This window comes from Puma concolor, chromosome B3 (genome assembly GCF_028749965.1).
Source record: "Puma concolor isolate L17-30 chromosome B3, mPumCon1.1.hap2, whole genome shotgun sequence".
Lineage (NCBI taxonomy): Eukaryota > Metazoa > Chordata > Mammalia > Carnivora > Felidae > Puma > Puma concolor.
The window spans coordinates 117,313,492-117,334,589 of NC_141672.1; the positions used below are offsets into that span (position 1 = coordinate 117,313,492).

The 21,098-nt window shown below is 55.6% G+C and overlaps 1 protein-coding gene across 2 annotated transcripts in view; it reads left to right on the forward strand.

Annotated features, from left to right (window-relative positions):
- Window positions 1–1,153: 1,153 nt before the first annotated feature.
- LOC112855521 (coiled-coil domain-containing protein 33) overlaps window positions 1,154–21,098 on the forward strand; it is a 93,028-nt gene continuing 73,083 nt past the window's right edge. The window contains exons 1-2 of one of the 2 annotated variants that reach the window (XM_086711200.1): window positions 1,154–2,945; window positions 9,355–9,518. In XM_086711200.1, coding sequence (XP_086567326.1) covers window positions 2,655–2,945; window positions 9,355–9,518 — 455 coding nt within the window. In that variant the 5' untranslated portion in view covers window positions 1,154–2,654. Of the gene's footprint in view, window positions 2,946–3,506; window positions 4,225–9,354; window positions 9,519–21,098 lie in introns of those variants that run through there. The other variant, XM_086711201.1, reaches the window with a different exon arrangement.

The following is a 21,098-nucleotide window of genomic DNA, read 5'->3' on the forward strand; positions in this document are numbered from 1 at the left end:
ACCACCATAATTATAGGAGGTGACCCTTCTGAAGTCGGCCACTCAACAGCCAACAGATGAACACCTGCTATGTATTCCACTCCGGCTGCGGGGACGTGATGTGGTGTTTGGAGAACAGAGACTCTGTAAGAGAACTGCCTCAGTTGACACCTGTCAAATTCTGGGGGAGGGGCAGGGACTTGGCCAGGTGCCACACCCCTGCCTCTGGTTTATCACCTGTTGGGGGTGAACTCAGCAGCACAGACACAGGCAGGTGTCACCATGGACAAAGAGGACTGTTCAGAGCAGGGGATGAAGGGAGTCAGGAATGCTTCCTCGATGAACTGTCTTGAGCCAGACCGTAAGGACAAATTGAACTTAGGTAGGAAAGCAGGAGACTTTTCTGGCAAGGGGTCTGCCAGAAAGGTGTGGCTGTGCGGAGGGGTCCAGAAGCTGGGCACAGAGTGGATCTGGGGAAAAGGGAGACTGGGGCTAGAATATCTGGTGGCGGGGGAGGGCATGTGAAGGTTTGAGCACTGGGTGGAGGTGTCCGTATTTCACCCTACAGACATTTTTTGCTTCTCTGGCCCATTTCTGCTGGGGAGAACCTGCCAGGTCCCAGTTTGTTCAGCAAGGAAAAGAACAAGCATTTTTGGAGCACTCAACTGAGTATCAGTGCTAAGAGCAGTACCTCCATTGCCTCATTCAATCCTCAGAGCAGCCCTGATTTCCCCTCTGTATAAAAAGGGACACCAGGGGCACCTGGGTGGCTCAGTCAGTTAAGCGTCCGACTTTGGCTCAGGTCATGATCTTGCGGTTTTGTGAGTTCGAGCCCCGCGTCGGGCTCTGTGCTGAAACCTCGGAGCCGGGAGCCTACTTCAGATTCTGTGTCTCCCTCTCTCTCTGCCCCTCTCCTGCCTGTGCTCTGTCTCTCTCTGTCTCTCAAAAATGAATAAATGTAAAAAAAAAAAAAATTAAAAAAGGAAGGACACCAAAGCTCAGAGAGGGTCACTATTCTGAACCAAGATCACACAGCTATAAGCTTCGCTAAGTTTCCCACACCCTCCATCCTTTGTCTTTCCCAGAAGCCCAGTGCAGTGGACCAGACGAAATACAGAGAAAGTGATGGGGGTGGAGAGTGGAGGGTGGGAGGAATATGGAGGATGTCAAGGGGTGTGGGACAGGACTAAGGGGAAAGGAAGGCCAAGTTTGCGGGCCCTGGGAGACACCCTTCCCTGGACTGGATGCAGGGATATCTAGGCCTAAAGGGACAATTGGAGCTGGGCCCTGGGACACAGCATGAGGAAGTATGGACAGCTGTGAATCACGTGTCTGCACAGACTCTTCCTGCTGCACAGTAAGCCCAGTGCAAAGCCATAGGAGGAAGCAGGACCTTTCCTTCCCCAAGAGCCAGCCTCAGATCCAGTCCAGTGGCTTGCCCTCCATAGCTGGAGGCTCCCTAAATGGCTGTGTTTAACCCCTGGCCCAGCTTCAGGGCAGGTCCAAGTACTCTCTCCTGGAGGGAGGTGGGGAGGGTTACCTATTAGCTGTGAGATCACTCATTACCTGCTTCTGCTCACACTGGAATCTGAGTCATCAAAGCTTGGGGCTGGCCTCTAGGCATTTGGGGAGCAGGCTCATTTCCCTTGGCTGGGGGAGGCAGAGTACCCCTTACCAGGGATGGGCAATGAGGCAAGAGAAGGAGCTGGGGAGGCAGAGGGAAAGGTGAGGTTCATGGTGTTGTTAAGTAGGAAAGCCACATGCAGTCCCAGGCTGATGGCATTCTCATTGGCCAGGAGGAAGCAGTTCTGGGGGTAGGGCTAGCGTGGCACAAGAGTGTCACAGGGGTCCTTGGCCCAGGGAGCCGGCCAGCCCACAAATGAGGTGGTAGGAAGGCCCTTCTGGTGGCTGCTGAGTGTGCAGGGCTCGCTAGCACTCCGGAGCCAGACCGCCTGGAACCAGTGCATTTATCTTCTTCCCAGGCAGGAAGGCCAAAGGCTAGGGCTCCAGGGGTACAAAGCTCAGATGGCTGGTAGGGCAGCTGGGTGAGAGCCCAGAGCCCACATGCAGGGGGGGGTGAGGGGCCACAGTGAAGCAGGGAAGGGACTGGGGTAAAAATTTGAGGAGATGTGATGGCAGGAACACTCTCAAGCCCTGAGAACCAGTGCTCACTGGTTTCCTTAAACTTTGCTCCCAAAGTGTCCTGCTGGCCTCTCTCAAGCCCTGCTGCAGAAGGCTGAACTGGGCCGTGAATGGCTCACGTAGGCACTGAGGCAGCACTGGTCCCCCCTCCCCTGTCTGCTGCTGCAGCCTTGGAGACTAACAGGAAGGAGGAGGCACAGTAAGGTGGCTGGGGAACCATCCCTGAGACCCTTTCCACCCGTGCGCCTGCCTGGTGGGGATGAGATGGGCCCAGGAGGCAGGGGCCCCACCTTCAGCAGACCTGGGAGGGAGAAAACTGGCCGTGGGACTCCCAGCTTCCATCTCCGGCCATCTGGGTGACCTTGGCTGGTCTTTCCAATTCTGATTGTAGGTGAGGCCTCAGTTTTTGAGGCCTCGGTTTTTGTCTCTAAATTGGGGACAGCTGCATCCTTCCTGCCTCTCTCTAGACTAGGGGTGGAGGGGTAAGGAGGAGGCCTCCAGAAAGCCATAAGCTCCTGCCTCTTGTTGCCAGGATGGGCCTGCTTTGGTCCCCAGACCCAGGAAAATGGGAAGAACCCTCAATATGGGCTCTAAAACAGCTGGCAGAAGAAAGAGGCAGGCCGCAGGAGTTTTCCAGCACCTCTCAACCCCACCCAGTACCCCAGATCTCACCTTTGCCGGACCAGGGTTCTGACCATGTTTCGGGGCCCGGTTCCCATCTAGCCTCCCCGGGGAGCAGACCTCACCCCAGGCCAAGGGCCAGTCACTCCTCATTCTGCCATCTCACTGCCCGGAAAAGGACTTGGAACCGCGTCTGGCACAGGGTAAGTGCTCAATAAAAAGAATTGTTACCTTTGTAATAATTTCTTGTGGAGCTCAGAATTGGATTTGTCGGCCGTTGTTAGCTATTTATAGTTTATTTGCAACAATATAATGAACACCCATTAGCTGACCGCCCAATCGAAGAGACGTTACAATAACATATCTACTTATTCCCCATTCTCTCTGTCACCTTCCGGCCCAGCCGCCAAGAAGGAACCATTTTCTTGAACTTTGTGTTTATTATTATTTTTTATTTTTTTATTTAAAAAAAAATTTTTTTTTAACATTTATTCATTTTTTGAGAGACAGAGAGAGAGCACAAGCAGGGGAGGGGCAGAGAGAGAGGGAGACACAGAATCTGAAACAGGCTCCAGGCTCTGAGCTGTCAGCACAGAGCCCGATGCAGGGCTTGAACTCATGAAACGCGAGATCATGACCCGAGCCGAAGTCGGACGCTCAATCGACTGAGCCACCCAGGCGCCCCATGTTTATTATTATGAAACAAACGAAAGACCACAGGCACCCAAAGAGGCAGGATGGCTGTACATTCATTAACAGAAATAACTGTTTTTACCAATCAAGTTGCAACTTCCTGCGGGTAGCATCTGGGTCTCCACAGTGGGGCTGGGCATACAGAGCCATTGGTGAATCGGGTTGATAGACTGTTTGGGGTCTCAAAAGCAGGGAGGGTGAGGACTGGATGCCAGAGAGCAGGCAGGACCCACCTCCAAAAATAGGGAGAAGGGCTTCTGCTCCCCCGCCCCACTATACCTGGATTATACCCATGTGGCTTCTGCTCTGCCCTATGACGTCACACAGTGTTGCCCAGGTGACCCAGCTGGGTGGACAAGCTCACAGCTTTTCCAGGTCTTGGCAGAGAAAGGGCCACCCACCCCTGTCTTTACCTTCCTGGGGGTACAAAGAACCGATTGTTTCCGTTGCTGACCCCTACCCAGCTGGTCACAGCCCAGAGCCCTGAGGACACCTCCACTCCAAGAATGTCTCACTTCTGAGAAAGTTCCAGGCTGCCCCCCACCTTGCCATCTCCAACCCCCCACCGTTTCCCCCCCATCTAGCTCCCAGAGCCAGCGTATGCCCCCCCAACCCGAGACACCACTGACGCTCTATACTGTTTGCCAAGCCCCAAGACTCCACGGTGCCCAGGCCAGCTGGGCAGGGCCAGTGCCTGGTCAGCCACCAATATCAGGTACTGGTCCCCAAGATTGTTAAACAAGGCCAAACACTCCTGCCCCCAAGAGGATGGGACGGAAAAAGAAAAAGGTGAGGGCTAGGGGCAGGGGTCATTCATCTGTATGAGCTCATCTCTCCTTCAAAGTCCCTTGTTTTATTTGCTCCTAAATCATGACAAAAGCTTCCCTTATCTGGGTCCCAGTTTTCACAGCCGTGAAATGGAGAGTGAGGTGGTCTCTCGGTGTTCTTCCAAGGTAGGCATACTGTACTCTGGGGCCACGTGGGATCTGAATTCGGTGTGTTTGCAGGTGTTATCAGCTCCTGGTACCCTTACCTGGTTGTTTCTGTCTTGTATCCCCATGACCCAGAGAAAAATGTGGCTTGAATGGGTATAGTACCCCTGCCCCCACATAGCCTGGAAAGGAGTTTTTGCTGTGTTGTCACAAAGGCGCAGAGACCCTACTGAGATGCCTCAACCATCCCCCTCCAGGATCTTCTGGGAGATTCCCACACTGCTGCCCTGGGACTGCCAATGCTCCACCATTCTCCACCCTTCCAGCCCTGGCCCAGACCCCTGCCCCAGGCCGCAGATGCTCCAACTCCTAGAAAGAAGGGCTTCTTGTTGGTTTTGATCACTGCTGTATCCCCAGAATTCAGAACAGTGCCTGACACATAGTAGGTGCTTAATAAATATCTGTGACAGAACAGCAAGACCTTGCCAGGAGGGGACTAAAATCTCTGAGTGGTGAAATGCAGACTGTTCAATATGAGGCCTCCCTTGTCTCCTGCTAACTGGCAAGGCTGAGCCTATGGCCTCGACTGTGCCAAGTACCAACTGGGGTGGCAGAATGAGCTAAGACCAAAGGCACCAGGTACTTGCTAAGTTGGGAACACCCTCTCTTGCTGTTAGACTCAAACCAAATAGCTACAGGTGCCCCACTGTGGTTTCTACTTTATTACCCTCGACTTTGGTGTCTGGGGTTCCTGGTGTTCTCTACCCAAAGCTGGCTCCTCCCCTTGACTCTACCCTTTAAGCTACTTTCTTGAATGTCACACACTCAGGACCAGGCACCAGGCTGGCCTGACCTAGAGGCCTTAAGCTGCCAGCTGGTCCTGAAGCTCATTCCCACCCACCCACCCAAACTGGGTTTGGGGATCCAAGGAGCATTCGTAGGAGCCCTGAGAAGGAAATGGATTTGTTTGATTTATTTTTTTTAATGCTTATTTAAAAAGAGAGTGTGTGAGAGAGTGTGTGCAAGCGGGGGAGGGGCAGTGAGAGAGGGAGAGAGAATCCCGAGCAGGCTCCGCACTGTCAGCACAGAGCCCGACTTGGGATTTGAACTCACGAACCATGAGATCATGACCTGAACTGAAACCAAAGCGAGACGTTTAACCAACTGAGCCACCCAGGTGCCCCGGATTTGTTTTGTTTAATTCATAATTTGTGGAACATTTTTAATGACTGGGTAGAATCTCCTGTAAGAATGTTCATATTATGTACATATAGTATTACATATTCCTATTTCCTCTTTTGTGAAGCTTCTATTCATGTCTTTTTTATTGTGGTGATGCTTCCAGATCTCTGTGTATTGGAGATATTCATCCCTTTATATATATTGCAGATATTTTCTCCTATTTGTTTTTTCTCTGGACTGTGGTGAATTGGAGGCTATCATAGAAGTTGGTGTGGATTGTTAATGTAATCCGAGCGATCAGTCTTTTCTTTATGATTTCTGATTTTTGCGGCATCTTCGAAAGAGTCTTCCCTTGTCCAAACGCCACAACTCCCATGGCTAGTACTTACTAACAAGTACTGGCTACTTGGGTCATGAGCCCGAGGGCGTATACGTTGTGGCCCAGAGAAAGCTCAGCATGTCCAGAAAACACTAACAGGGCAGAGCAGAGACCTCACAAGGTGGAGACACAGACCCCATCCCACTTCCCACTCTGCCTGCTAGCAAAGCCGAGGGCCCAGACACAAGGGCTTTGGTCTCCCTGAGCCTGATTCCCCACCTAGGAGAGGGCCCTCCAGTGGCCATTGTAACTCCCAAGCAAGTTTAGATGCTGAAACTAGAAGGAACATGAAAGGCCATTTTTTAACTCAAAGCCCTTAAGATACAGCTGGGGAACCGGAATCCGGGTGAGGGGGGACTTTGGTCCTGATGCAGACACAGCTCCGAGGGAAGCCTGCAGATTGTCCTTCCAGAGGTAGGAAGGGGAAGGCTGAGAGGTTGGCCCACAGTCCCCGCTCCAGGCCTCCCTGGCCCTGGGCCCAGCCTGCCCAGCGGCACATGCCTGCGGCCCTCACCAGGAGGCGCCAGCCTGGCATCTGGCCTCATGCCCAGAAGTGAAGCACGAGCAGTTTTTGTCCAGCCTCCTGGAAGCTGTATTTCCCAGAAGGCTGTCCCACAAGGGGAGGCATAGAGGCAGTAGGGGACAGAGAGAGGACACAACTCATGGGCCTGGTCTGCAGAATCACTGGTTGGGCTGTGGGGCTACCGTGATGCTGGGTCCTCACTTCTGGGGGCCATAGGAGGCTGGGGACAGGCCCTGTACCCCCACAGAAACAAGGGGGAGGGGGCCACCATCTTGGGCTTCTCCTGGGCATCAGGGTGATGGAGAGACATGTTAGTCACCCCTCCTGACCTCACTGCAGAACCTTAGGCCTTCCACAGGGAAGATTACAAAACCATTCCAGATATCCCCACTGACCAGGTGGGAAAAGTAAGACCCCACTGGGAGCTGGGGCAGACCTGGACTGAAACCTACATTTCTGGACACTCCAGGTCGCTGGTCTTGCTCCCCTGGCACTAAACCAAAAGACTAAGCCTGATGGAGAGTGGAGTGGGTTACGGGGGGCACACAGTGAGGGTGGGACATTGGGAAGGCAGTATCTCTGACCTATGAGGCGAGAGGTGACACTGAGCCTGTTTCCCCCCTCCCCGTCCCCTTCCTTCTGGTAGGGGTTCTTTCTGCACATTGACCTCCCTCCCCTCCTCCCATCATGGCCTGGCAGGGGAGAGGGGGAGAGGGGGGAGGATAACTCTCAACACCTCTGCAGATGGTGATAGGCGCCCCCTGGGTCCTGCGGAGGGGGCCTTCCTCAGGCAGAAGGAGGGGTCTCTCTGTAGAGCTGGCACTTCTGGGGCTAGGGGTTTCTCACCTCCTAATTAGTCATCTTGTTAGTCAAGGACCACAGATTGTACCAAGAAGGCCTTTGTGTTAACATCAGATCTGTAGGAAGTGAGGGAACAAGCCACAGGGATGGACATACAGGGGAAGAGGGACCCACCCAGACAAAGGCTTGAAGATGGGAGCCAGCTTGGGATGTGCAAGAAACCACCCAGAGGCCAGCGGGGCTGGAGCCAGTGGGCAAGACGCCCAGGGGCATGAGGCGAGGTCGGTTTCCTGGGCCAGAGTGTGTAGGTCCTGATGGGCCAGCGAAGCTCTGAAGGAAACAGGGAGCCACTGTTTTGAGCAGTGACAGATCTGGTCTGATTGAAATCTGTAAAGGATCACTCTGGCTGCTCTGTGAGATGGGCAGGGTGGAGGGAGTGCCAGAAAGGAAACAGTCAGGCATGCAGAAGGGGTCAGAGTCTGGACATGGTTTCATGAGTTTTGTTTTGTTTTTTTTAATGTTTATTTTTGAGAGAGAGAGTGCACGCGAGTGGAGGAGGGGCAGAGAGAGAGGGAGGCAAGGATCCTAAGCAGGCTCCGAGCTGTCAGCGCAGAGCCAGATGTGGGGCTCGAACTCATGAACCCTGAGATCATGACCTGAGCCGAAGTTGGACACTTAGCGGACTGAGCCACCCAGGGGCCCCCTAGACATGGTTTGAAGGCAGGGCTGGTAGGCCATGCTGTCAGGGCTCATGTAATGTTCACCCCGCCACTATCATCAGAACGGAATGACGTTAAGAGGCGTCAAAGTCCTCAGGCCCTTCCCTTTCCCTCTGCCCAGAGGCTTCTGAGAGCCAGGAGTCACTGCGCCCAGAACCCTCAGGCTCAAGGTGGGAGCAGACAATGTGTGGGGAACTGGGGCCCTCACACAGGAAGCAGGGCAGCTTCCAAATAGGCTGGTCCAAGCCCACATTGTCCCATTGGGGAAACTGACTCTCAGCATGACGGGGCTTCGGGTCCATGGTGTTGAGGAGCAGAGCTGGTTTAAACCCAGCTCTGCTGACGCTCGGTGCTCATCAGGACTGAGCCAGGGGATCCCCCTACCAGGGCCTGCCCCCTGTCAGGGTCTGACAGACTGAACTTGCTATTTTTTTTTTTTTTTAATGTTTATTTTTGAGAGAGAGAGAGAACACAAGCAGAGGAGGGGCAGAGAGGGAGCGACACAGAATCTGAAGCAGGCTCCAGGCTCTGAGCTGTCAGCACAGAGCCTGACACGGGGCTCAAACTCACCACTGTGAGATCATCACCTGAGCCAAAGTCGGACACCCAACCGACTGAGCCACCCAGGTGCCTCATGCAAAGTTTCTAGATAAAAGGTCCCAACCCTTCAGGTCCTCCTCTTCCCAGCAGCCTTTCCTGATTGCCCGGCCGCTGCTTCTGTCTCCTCTCAGCAGCTCTCACTGAATACCATGGTCCTTCAGGCCCTGAGTCACAAGCTGGTGAGCTGGTGAGCTCCCACATGTGTGTCCGCTTGGGGCAGCCAGCCTAGGGGGCGCCATGTGCAGGCAGGTGCCACTCCTTCCTGGTCTGCAGGGTTCTCTGGGGAGAAGAGAGAGGGGCATCTGGGACAGACACGTTCGTCCCTTTTCATTAATGCCTTGGGTGACTCCATGGATGTGGATGAACTTTGTAAACTGTAAGGGGCTGTGCACAGGAAGGACCTAAGGTGACAGATGGACTGGGCTGAGGTTACGGGAGAGACCGAGGGAGAAGGCTAGCTGCAGGTGGGATTTAGGAATTAGAGGCAAGGGCACCCACAAAAGCAAAGGTTTTAGCAGTGAGACTGGACTTGAGAGATGAAGCCCTGTCTCCCTCCGCAGGAAGTGATCACGGACTGGGGCAGACCTGTGGTGTGGGACAGAGGTAGGGAGAAGATGGGGGTCAAAGGCAAGTGCCCTTTGACCAAACTGGGTGGGGGTGGGTGGATGACAAAGGGAAAGGCACTTGGTGGGGAGGGGATCGGTGAGGGACTGGAGTTCTAAGGAGGCAGTAAGGGCAGGGGACCACCGGGAAGAGGCCACTCAGCCCTGGCTCTCTCCACAGGTCACTGAGAGCCCAGAGGAGCCCCTGAACACCTCACAGAGTGTGGAATCTGTCACCAGCCACCTGTCTCCCCCTAATAAGGAGACCATCATGGTCACTCTCCACGGGGCCACCAACCTACCCACCTGCAAGGATGGCTCTGAGCCGTGGCCATACGTGGTAGTGTAAGTGGTGCCGGGAGTAGGGACAGGGGCTGGTGCGGGGCTGTGAGCAGAAACCAGCGGATGGATATTTGGAATGTGAGCAACCAAAGGTTGGGGGCGGGGACCGTGATACCCAGAGAGGAAAGCCAAGTGTGAATCACACAGGGGCTGGAGGCTCTGTACGCGTGAGGCCTGACATCTTCCCTGCTGCGTGGGAAGCTGTTCACCAGGACTGGGGAAGGAAGGAAGAGCCACTCCTTGATCCCACAGCCAGCTGGGCAGGGCTTGGCCACAGTTTGACCTCAGGGAGGCAGGGCCCCTGGATACAGAAGCCTGGGCTGGGCTGGGCTTGGAGTGGGGTGGTGATCAAAGGAAGAAGGCCTGAGCCTGCCTCTCCGGGACTCTGGGTGCCCCATCCCCCCACGCCCTATTCTGGGATAGGTCCTCACAGCCATCTTCCTCCTTGCCCCCCCCCCCCCCCCCCCACTTCTCAGGTCATTTCTATCTTAGGGACTTCCCTAGTTCTGGTCCTTTAATGCACCCCACGTCTCCCGTCAGCCAGCTGCAATCAGGCTGCACGCTTCTCCCAGCCTGGTGGCCGAGTGAGGCCCGCCACGCCATCTGCTGCCCATGCTGTGGGCCTCGCTTCTCCCAGGAGGGCATCAGGGGGTGACAGAGTGTCCATCCAGCCAACCTTCCGTACGGAGGTCGGACATCCGTTCAATCTTGGTTGTGAAGCACTGCACAGTAACCCCTCCGCCAAGCTTGTCATCCCTGAGCCCCTCTGTAAACAGTGGGAGCCACCAGGGCCTCCCCACAAGCTACTCTACACCTCCCCTCCTCTGCTAATTCCAGTTCAGTGCCTGCCTCAGGCTTTTGCCCACATGTCCTTTGGGGGAGTGCCTGCCCCAGCCCTCACCCAACACCTGCTGAAATCCCACCTTCAAAGCCTTATTCTTGACTGCCTCCTCCTCCAGGCAGCCACCAGAGTTGAGCTCTCCTCTCTGGAGCTGCACAGCAATGGCAACTCTGATCTGACACACTTCACATAATTACAGTTATGGGCTGTTCTTCTGTTCCCCAAACTGGGGCTCCAGAGGACACATCCCAGGTCTTCCATTTCCCCCACAATGCGCCCAGCCTGGGCCTGAGCGCGGACTTAGGGATCAAGGAGCCACGGAGACAGCCAGCCAGTAGCTATGACAACAACCCCCGCACCTCCACACAGTTGAAAGGAGGGTAGATGGTGTGCTGGAGACCAACAGGTGGGACACTTGCTTGTCTCAAAAGGCCCATTTCCACCCACCCACCCAGCTCCTCGGCCCTCCCCTCCCCCAACTCCATTTCCGCCGTGAGGAGGGACAGGTGGCAGAGAGTGGGCTTGGCAGGGAGCTCGCCTTCTCCCCTCAGCTATTTCCATAAACCAATTATCGCCGATCATCTCGGGAGATTGAGGCCCTGCCTATCACCACGCCAGCCTGGGCGGCGGGGCGGGGAGCGGGGCGCCGCGTTGCTCTGCGGCGGGCACCGCGACCCTCGCCTTCACCCGGTTGCCATGGGAACGCGCGGCGGGAGCCCAGCCGGCCGGAGCCTGGGTGAGGGGTGTGGGGGCGGCGGGGAGAGCGCATGGCTGCACCCATCTCCACCCAGGGAGGGGGCAGGGAGCAGAGCCCGGCCGAGCCTGCGGCCCCGCGTTCCGGGGCGTTCCAGGGCTCCTGGCGGCTGAGCCGCCACCAGCCCCGGGAGTGCTAATGAGATGCAAATGACAGCAGAAGGGAGGGCTTCTGAGAAGGAAGGCCCAGCTGTCAGGAACCTGAAAGAGGCTTTCGCAGCGAGCCCCCAGCCCCAGGCAGGAACCCCAAAGGGACGACCCAGACCCTCAGAAGCCAGAAGCCCTGGGAAGAATCTGATGTGCCCTGGATGTCTGATTCCACATACGCCATTAACAAAGCAGACCACAGGCATGAGAAGCCAGTCCCCCGAAGCGTTCCTTCCTCTCACGATGAATATTGCAATGCTTAAAGTATATAGGGTATATATTTAATATATATTAATAATATTGATCTTCCATAGTCTTTCAAAACACTTTTTCTCATCATTCTCATGCCTGTGTTTCTGGTGCCCTCAGCTTGGTCTCCTGGCTGAGCCTCCTGCTCTCTGCCATCCCTAGGGGTCTCACCTCTGGGGCTTCCTGTCCCTGCCTAGTTCCGCCCTCTCTCTGGGTCTGTTGCATCCCCAGCAGGCCGACCTGCGGAGACAATGGTGGAGTAGGAGTTAAAGCACAGGCCTAAGCGTACCCCGGAGGCATTTACTCATTCAGCCCATTAGTGGGGAGCTGAAGAGAACTCAGGTCTAATGATGGGGACTCCCTAGCTGGGGGCTTGGTCACTTCACTCCTGTGCAGGCTCCAGCCTCAAGCCGATCTAGTATAATAGAGCACACCTCTCGCCATGATTGACCCAGACCAAGAAGTCCACGTGGCTCATCTTGTGGTTCCAACTCTTTCCATCTGAGCCATTGACCTGCTTCCAGTCTGACCCCTCTACTCCTCTGAAATAGCTTTCTCTAAAATGACGGCTGTGCTTGACCCCATTACGTCCGCTGGGCATCTCATCTTTCCAGATGCTAGCCTGTCCCAGGTTTCAACCCTTGGTCGTCCTCTTCCTCTGTACTGTCTGCATAACATCCTCATCCTGCTGTCAGTAGTCATATTCCTCCCCTCACCCCAACGTCCCCCCCCCCCCCCGCCCACTCCATTCCCGAGTCCTGTAAATGTGTCTCCTGTATCTGAAATCTGGCTGCTTCTCTCTGCCGGCTCGCCCCACCTTAAGCTTCTGCACTTTTCTCTTCTTAGCACATCTGATCTTACCCATCTTCAAACCCCAAGGGTTCTCACTGCTCCCAGGGTAAAGAGGATTCTAGACCCAGCAAGGTTGGGTCCTTGCGGCCCCCTCCAGATCCCCAGCAGCATGACTCCCATCTCCCTTTCTTCGCTCCAGCTGTACCACGTGTCTATCTCTCAGTTCTCTGAGCAGACCCTGTTTCCTCTCTCCCTACGCCTTTCAGGATCCCTCCCCCAGAACATTCTCCCTTCCCCTCCCCTCTTTGGATCCCAGCTAAATCACCTCCTCCAGGAGGTCCCCCCTGACCTCCCAGACCAGGCCAAAGTTTCCTACATTCCACGCCTCCCTGGGACCTTTTACTTCTGCAGTGTCACAGCTGGCCTCACAAGTTTGATGTGCTTTCATGGGATTCCTGGCTTACTCTTTCTCGAACCTACCCCCATAGTGGCCCTCTAGTTCAACAAGTGACCACCAGGTCTGTATTGCTCCCCATTCTATCCCTACTATTTAACACAGCACCCGGAGCATAGGAGGCTGTCAATAACTGTTGAATGAATCCGGCCCCATTTCTAGCTTGCTCTGTGACTTTGGGAAGGCTCCTTGTCCTCTCGTTGCTCAAATGCCTCTCCTAGGAAGCTGCCTCAGAGGGCTGTAGGGATGGGGAGCCAGTAGGAGATGCTGACAGGTGTGAAGTATGACACAGAGTAAAGGTTACCCCCAGTGCCCACGGTGGGCATGGAAGATCTGTCAGAAGAAAGCGGTGGGGCAGTGGAGAAAAGTGAGAATGGGATCAGGAAACCCCAGAATCTGGCTCACTGCCCCTGACAGGGTAGTCCCTGTCCCTCTCTGAGTCTTAGTCTTCCCGTGGCCAGGATGTCTATTCTGGTCTCTGTGCTGTTTCAAGGCTTGCCAAGCTGATTCGTGCTCTGGCCTGGGAAATAGTGTCCGTTCTTAAGAGACAACAAGAGCCCCAGCTGTACATGCAAGACAGATTCCAAGTCCAGGTCTGCTGGGCCAGTGCCCGGGCCCCAGGTCTCCCCTGACCGATCTGAGCCTGAGCAGTGCCCAACACCTGCCTCCTGGCCTGGCACAGAGAGACCTGCCAGTCAGAGCCCAGCAGGGACCAGGAAGGCAGTGGCCCTAACAGGTGGGGGGGTGCCCTCACAGGCAGGGTCTGGGGAAGGGGCCAGCCAGGAGACATCCTGTGGGGTTCTAACCCTCGGCCAAAGGATTGGTGGCTGGGTTGCCAGTTGGCAGTGGCTGCTCTGACCGCCTGCTGCCCAGAGCTAAGGAACAGGGCTGGAGCCAGGACAGGGAGGGGAAGGGCTGCTTCCTCTGTGCACGTGGGGGAAGGCTTGGCCGGAGCCACAGTGGGCGGGGCAGAGCACAGGTCAGAGCCAGTGAGTCATATTTGGAGGATCTTTGGTTTTCTTGGGTGAGCCTGAGAGCCCTGACCCTGGTCCCAGACTGAGACTGACCTTGGTCATACGCTGAGCCCTGACTCCGGTCATAGACTGAGCCCTAATCACACACTGGGCCCCTACCCTGGCCACAGACAGAGCTCTGACCCTAGTGACTAATTGGAGAAAGTACTGAAAGTAAGACAATTGTGTAAGGTCCTCGTAGGAGAAGGTTAAAGGTCATATTTACCAAGTGCCCACCATGTATTTGGCAAATATGCTAGGAATGCGTGTGTGTGTGGTATGTATGTGCTTCCCATAATTTAATCATCACTTAGTCCTTTGAGCTAGGTAAAATACTATCCCCATTTTGCAGATGAGGTCACTAAGGGCTCAGCAGATTTCTGTGAGGTGGCCAGAGTCACAGAACTATAGTGCATACCCAAGCCAGGATCCAGGATTCCAAAATCTAAAAGCTTTTTCAACCTCACTCCCTGACTTGATCCTCATGCAGTGGTTGCCCCTCTTAGAAGGGGTGTTGGCCTCAGGGTCCTAACCCAGACTTCCAGAGAAGATCCAGTGAGCAGTCTGAAGACCCTTCCTGGGATCTGGATTGCCCACACCTTCCCCCTGCCTGGCTGTGAGCCTTGGCCAAAGGCTCCAGAGGGCAGGGATTTGGGCAGAGTGGGTGGAGGCCTGGCATGACTCATAGGTGACCCGTGAGCTTGTCTCAGCAGCCAGAGGGCTGGGCTCAGCAAAAATAACAAAAATACACACAGTGACAGTGAGCATGGGACAGTGCCAGGAAAAAAGCAGCCCCCATTTGCTGATGGTGGCCCACGCTGAGCTCACGCAGAGCTCGGTTCTTCTGCACCCTGGCTCTAATACAGCAGCCCTGGCAGGCAGGTTGCATTAGCCCCATGTGATGGCCAAAGAGGTCAAGACCCAGGGAAGTGAAGGGACTTGTCTGGTTGGCCAGTAAGAATGGAGCAGATAAAGATAAGTGTCTCTGTTTGGCCACTAGTGACTCTCTCTGGTAGAGGCCAAGGTTCCTTCCCTTCCAGCAGGATGCTTGTGGGAAAAGGCACAGCATGGGGGAGAAGGCCCTGGAGAGGCCTGAGAATCTCGGGTCTTATCTCCCCTGCAGAGTCCCCAGCCTATGGTGTGGCCAGACCTCTCCACACCTTCTCCAAATGATGTCAGTCCCTTGAGGCTCAGAGCCTCAGAATTTTTGTTCAGTGAGAACGGCCTTGTATCCCAGAGCTGTAAACACAGCTGGTGTCAGTGGTTAAAAGGGGAGGGTTGCCTGAGACCGTCCCCCGCCCTCCCCCCCCCCCCCCCCGCAAGCCAGACTGAAGCCATTAAGGATCTTTCCAGATGTTCCCCTATCACCGCCATGCGGGGCCCCTGAGGTCCTTCTCATGCCCGAAACACTTATTCAGACCCAAAAAGCATGAGCTCTTCTGCAGAGGCACTGGAATCCTGGAGGGCAGCCCAAGAGGCCAATGCTTACCAAGAGAAGCAAGTTTTAATGGGGAGATTTCAGGCAACGAGGCAGGCCAGTGGGGAGCTTTCCTGGTGTCCTCATTGTATAACACACAGGCTGTCTCGGCTGCTTATTTCTAAGCACGGGCAAAGCTGCTGACAGGGCCCCTCCTTCCCCCACCCCTGCCTCCGGGGCATCACAGATGGCCAGGAAGTGGGGTCCCCCCTTGGGGCTTTGACTGGCTTCTGTGCCCCTTGCTTCCCACCTCAGGCTTCCAGGTCAGATGCTGCATGGTCTGGCATCCATCAAAGAGGGAGGCAGGCTACCGGGCAGGGAACTGGGGCTTGGGGTCCAGTTCAGCTCCTCCTGCCCTTGTGCTGTCTCCCTACACGCAGTGAGCTTCCATCAGAGGGAGGGGCACCGGGGGCAGCAAAGTCAGTGCCTTCAGGCCTGAGGAGCCGGCTCCACAGATGCTGAAAGCAGCCAGTGTGTGAGACCAAGTCAAGAGCGCAGGGCTCCTTCGGGGAAGCAGCCCCCAGTCAGCCCCTCAGGTTCCTGCCGTGGAGGACTGTAGGCTTGGGTTGTGGGCTGTCTCTGTTTTTCATGAGAAGTCAGAAATCCACATTGTTGTGTGAAATTAGCCAGTTTCTACACACAGACCAAACACCTCTGCGCGGCTGAATCTCTGGGCCTCGCGTCATGTCTTCTCCTGATCCCTCCACCCATTCAGACTCAGCCTCCAACTTGGCCAGCTGTCCTCTTCTCCCAGGGGCCTCCCCGTGGGGACCCACTCTCTATATGTGTCTCAGAGGCACATCCCCCTTCCTGAAGCCCCCTCTTTCTTCGCTTCCAGGACGAGCCCCCTTTGATTCCCTCTTCTCTCTGGCCACTCCTCTGTGGGATCCTTTCACCCCATACCCGGTCAATGTTGGTGCTCCCTGTCTAGTCCTTGGCATCTCCCTGGATCCCTCATTGCCCCCCACTCCCTGAAGATCTCCCTCATCCCAGGCCACCCCCAAGCCCCTTCCTGAAGGTCCAGGAATGTCTAGCTCCAGCCCAGTCCTCTCTCCTGCCCTGTAGCCCCATGGACCCACCAGCCGATGTATACTCCACCTCAGACTCAGCCTTCCCAAACTGGCCTTCTCGTCCCCTTCCCCCCTGCCCCTCTGGGGCTCACCATCCATCCAGAATCCTGTGAGATATGGAACACTGTCTTGAGCTCAGAGATGTTTAAAGGATGAGCCCATGCAGTCGGTAGGGCTGAGACTCAAACCCACAGCCTGTGAGCCTGAACACTAATCCACTCTCTCCGGCCTTCAGCATGACTGGCCCAGAAATGCTCAGGAGGCTGTGGGGTTTTATCCCTGGGGAGGGCAGGCGGTGGCTGCCCCCAAACAAAGGTAGGGGCAGATTTGCTGGCCCTGAGTGGGGAGAGAGGTTGATTGTCCTGTATCTCCCTCCCTGTGACCTGTTGCCTGACTTTCGGGCAGCTCTGGGGCCTGTGGAAAGTGCCGTGTACATGCTAGGGTGCCCTGGGGGTGTTGGAGAAGCAGGGCTTGGGGCCAGCCTGTGACTATGACTGGGGGCCCTTAGGATGTCAGTGTGGCAGGAAAACCAGACCCAGGATCCGGCCCTGGGGCCCCAGGGCCTTCGGGGAGCCCAGTCCCCGCAGCTGGGCTCTGCTTCCCTCCCTTTGAGGATGTACTTGGGCTTAGAACTTGAGATCTGAACCCTCGTCCCAGCCCGACAGCTGCTTCTGAGGCAGTACTGAGAAGCTGCCCCAGATTAGAGCAGGTTCCCAGCAGTCTGGGCCAGGGGCCTGGCCTAGCAGAGCTGGAGAGGAAAGGAAGGTTCTTCCACACCTTCCCCCATTCAGTAAACACTTGCTGGGTCCCACTGTGCCTAGGTGGGAACTGGAAACAGCTTCAGCAGTGACAAGACAAGCCCTTGAGGGGCTCACCTAGCGTGTGTGTGTGTGTGTGTGTGTGTGTGTGTGTGTGTGTGTGGTGGGGGTACTAAACAGATAATACCCACCTGTCCTTTGCCCACAGTCTCCCAAGGCAGAGGGCGACTGAGCAGGCTCCAGACCCCAGCCAGCACTTGGGTATTTGGGCCCCTCGGGAAGGCTGGTCTCTTGAGAAGGGGGCAGGAGGCAGGGCTCTATGTCTGAGATGCCAGACTCAGAATGTGGACCATACACCATACAAGTTAGGCCAGAGACAAGAATGAGAGTGATTCAGGTCATTCTCCTGAGGTTGGGAAGTTCACCTATATGTCTGTCCACATTCCTCCTGTGCTAAGGCTACATCCATGAGAAGTTGATACTCAGAGAGGGGGTGTTCAGAGTGATCAAGAAGGATCTCAAGTCATGGAGAGACCTCCCAGGGCTGTTTCACCCAGGCCTATACCTTGCCAAGGGACTATCATTTCATCCCGTAGGGCCATGGTATTTCCTAGCCAGCTGTACCCTCTCCCTTCCTAAGAAGATGTTTCTCTGGGCCCCTCGCCAAGCTAGGCCACAGGGTTGACCGCAGCTGGACACTCCAGAGGCTGGCAGATAACACTTGCCCATGCACCACCTCCTGCTTCCATGGAGAGAAAAGTTTTCCCTAGAAAACCAGGAAATCCTCCCTGGGAGAGGATGCAGGGTATGACCATGCCCAACAGACTGGAGCTTGAGTCTGGCTTTGCATTTGCACCCATCACAAAATTCTGTGGGGTGAGGTTTTGCCCTGGGTTGTATGGACCGAATCCCCCTGCCCTGCTGCCTCCCTGAGCATGGAGAGGGGTGCGTGGTTGACCCTGAGGGGCTCCCCTGAGAACAATGGAATTATTTCAGATGAAGTATGGGTAGGAAAGTGAGGAGCAGAATTCTTGTTTTGTAGAAAGAATTTTCCCTCTACCGGAGTGCTTGTTTCTGATTTCCAGGGCAGCACCCGCCCCCTGTGGGAAGGTACAGGGTGGGGGTGGGGGGGGAGCAGCCATGCCCATGTGGACGGGGAGTTGGCTGGCCTCCAGTGCTCCAGAGTCGGTTGTTCCTTAAATCGAGGCCCACCTATAGTGGTGTAGCACCATCAGCAATTAGTGATGGTTCATTAGAGTCCAATTAATAAATGAAACCCAGGATGAGAGCCATTGCTTTGCTGAGAATAACAGCCCTTCTTATGCCTCAAGTGGCATCCTCCCAAGAGCTCAAAATCCATAAGAACCAGCTGTACTGGGGGCTGGGTGGGGGGCACACATGGAGGGGGGATGTTGATGGTGATGGGCTATTGTCTGGTACAGTGGGAGGGGGAGAGAAAGGAGCTTCAGACCAGACATTCCTGCCTGGGGTCTTAGCTCCTCTTTTGAGGAAGCCTTCTTGCCCAGCAATCCCAGGGGAGCCTGGCCAAGGCCAGAGGTAAGAAGGCAGGGCTTTCTCCTCCTTCCTGTCTGGCCTCAGAGGACAATGCACATGCGTGTGGAGAGAAGAGGGCTGGAAAAGGCACGAGGTCAGGGAGGACCACAAGCCTCCCTGTTGTCTCTGACTACCCCAACCCATGTCCCAACACACTGACCCTGGGTCAGCCAGCCATGCCCTCCCCAGACCTGTTCACGGCTCCTCAAAGCCTCAGGCTCTATCCTCCGATTGGAAAGGTTCTCCTCTCTGTCTGTTCAAGCCCTGCATCCTCCAGGAAACCTTGCCTCCCCAGTCCAGCCCAGGCAGGGTCACAAACCCAAGAATCCAGCCTTTGACCACCCCATTCAGGTGACCACCTCTGTAGGGGCCAACTCTCCCATTCTACCCCTGTTGCATAAGGCTGGAGACCTGGGCAGGGGACAGGTCATTGTTTTTTTTTGTGCCCTCCAGGGATGGAAGGTGGTCCATGCCTGGGAGTCTGGCTGCCTCAGACTTCTGGGGGATGGGGAGGCTGGCCTTCCTGGCCCAGAGGCTGACATGGAGAGTGCAAGTAGAGGGGAACTGCGCTGCCTTCTCAGGACAGAATGGGGTCCAGTCATGACACACTGGGCATCTGGCCTTAAGGAATCTTAGTCTGAACCTGTTTCCTCACCTGCCTCTAAGTTTCCCAGGTGAGCAAGTGATAGGGTTGTGGAGGACCCGGTCAAAAGATTACAAGGCCTCTTATTCTCCCATCCATCTATGTAAAGGTTCTGCCCTTCGTCCATCTTCATTCTGCCCAAGCATCTCCTTCCTTGGGGCTTCTGGGAACATCCTTCTGGTCTTCCAGGATTCCGGGTCCTGCCTAGCCAGGACCCCTGCAGCCAGAACAGATCCACATTAGGGTCCTCCCTTTCCCCCTGATACCCTAAGGGGCTGCCCTGGGATCAACACTCAGGACAAGCAGGTGGTCTGCATCCTGAGCTTCCAAAGCCCTGGACCCTGTCAAGGCCAGACTTTGACATTTGTTCATGCTCTGACACCTTGAGGAGTGTGGGAGACCAAGCAGACAGGCAGGGCAAGTGCAGGGGGTGGGCTTAGAGAACTGGGAGGCAGCTTGAGGGCTGGTACGTGAAGGAGGATATGGAGATGGGGTAATGTGTGGCACACAGACCTCCCTGGGGAAGCCTGTGTGTCCGTGCACACACACACGTGCACGGGCTGGTGGAGGGGCTGGTCAGGGGAGCCTTCCTGGAGCAGGGACAATGGCACACCCCCCACCCCTAGAGGTATACATGCTCTAGAGGGCATTTCAGAGGATGGGTGGAGGGCGGGGGAATGGCTCAGGAGCCTGTACTCACCACCCCATCAGTGCCCTGTACTTTCCCACTGCTCACCTCACCGACGGCCTCTGGGGCCAGACAACGGTCTCCCTTGGTGACAGTGGAGAAGGAAAGCAAAAAATCCGGCTTCTTCCCTCCCACTCACAGATGTGCTTGGGCCTGGCCCCCACCCCCTGCTTGGGTGGGAGCCCAAGGGCCTCCTGGCAGCTTTATCAAACACACACATACCCCTCCAGTGCGCTGGGGGGTGGGCCTGGTAGGGAGGGGTTTCTGTTTCTTGGCAGCTTAGGACCCAGGATTGCTAAACTGTACCCCTGAACCCAACCCCAGTTCCATCCTGGTATGACTGCTCCTCCCATGACTGGATTAAGTCTAAGCCCCTGACAGCAGGCTCCCAGCCTGAAGCACCCAGCAGCTCCCCCAGGGCCTGCCTGCGAGAGCCAGGCCAGGACTCTAAGGATCGGAGGGAGGATCCCGCTCTTATAGTAAGCTATATGGAGGCAGGTCCTGGAGAGGTCCCCTGGGCTCGGAAGCTTCCCTGGGAGACCTGAGCCCCATCACGGGCCAGGGGTCCTACAACCTCGCCTTCCATGTGCCCAGCTGAGAGGTGCAGAGTGGGAACTAGGAGCAAGGAGTGAACTGGCCCCCTTCACCCCTCTAGATCTGTAGTTTCTAGAATAGCATCAAGGCCTGAAGGAGTCAGCTGTGCCAGGAAAAGCCATTACCCTGACAGCCTCCCTCCACCTGCTAAAAGCCTCCCTCCTTCCCCTGGGGCCTCACCCCTCCTGAGTTATTTCATCTCCACTCACCTAGCTCTGACAGACCTCTCCTGGTGAGAGAAGGGAGGAAAGGGATGCTTGCTTAACCCCTTCTATGCCTGAGCAGCGTCAGCGCCAGCAGGCTCCCTTGGCCTTGTCCATTGTCCTTCCCCATCTCTTTCCACCTGGAATCCCTCCTGCCGGCAAGAGGGAGACAGGCTGGCAAGTACAGGTCATGGGTTCCGACCTGCATTCTGTCACTGCACTGCTTGTGGTTCAGGTCCCTTGCTCACCCTCAGTCTGTCTGCTCTGAGCACTGGGTAGCCCCCAGGACACAAGATACTGGGTGTCCATGCAGGAGCAGGTCAGATGTTTGGGGTGTAGAGGACTGA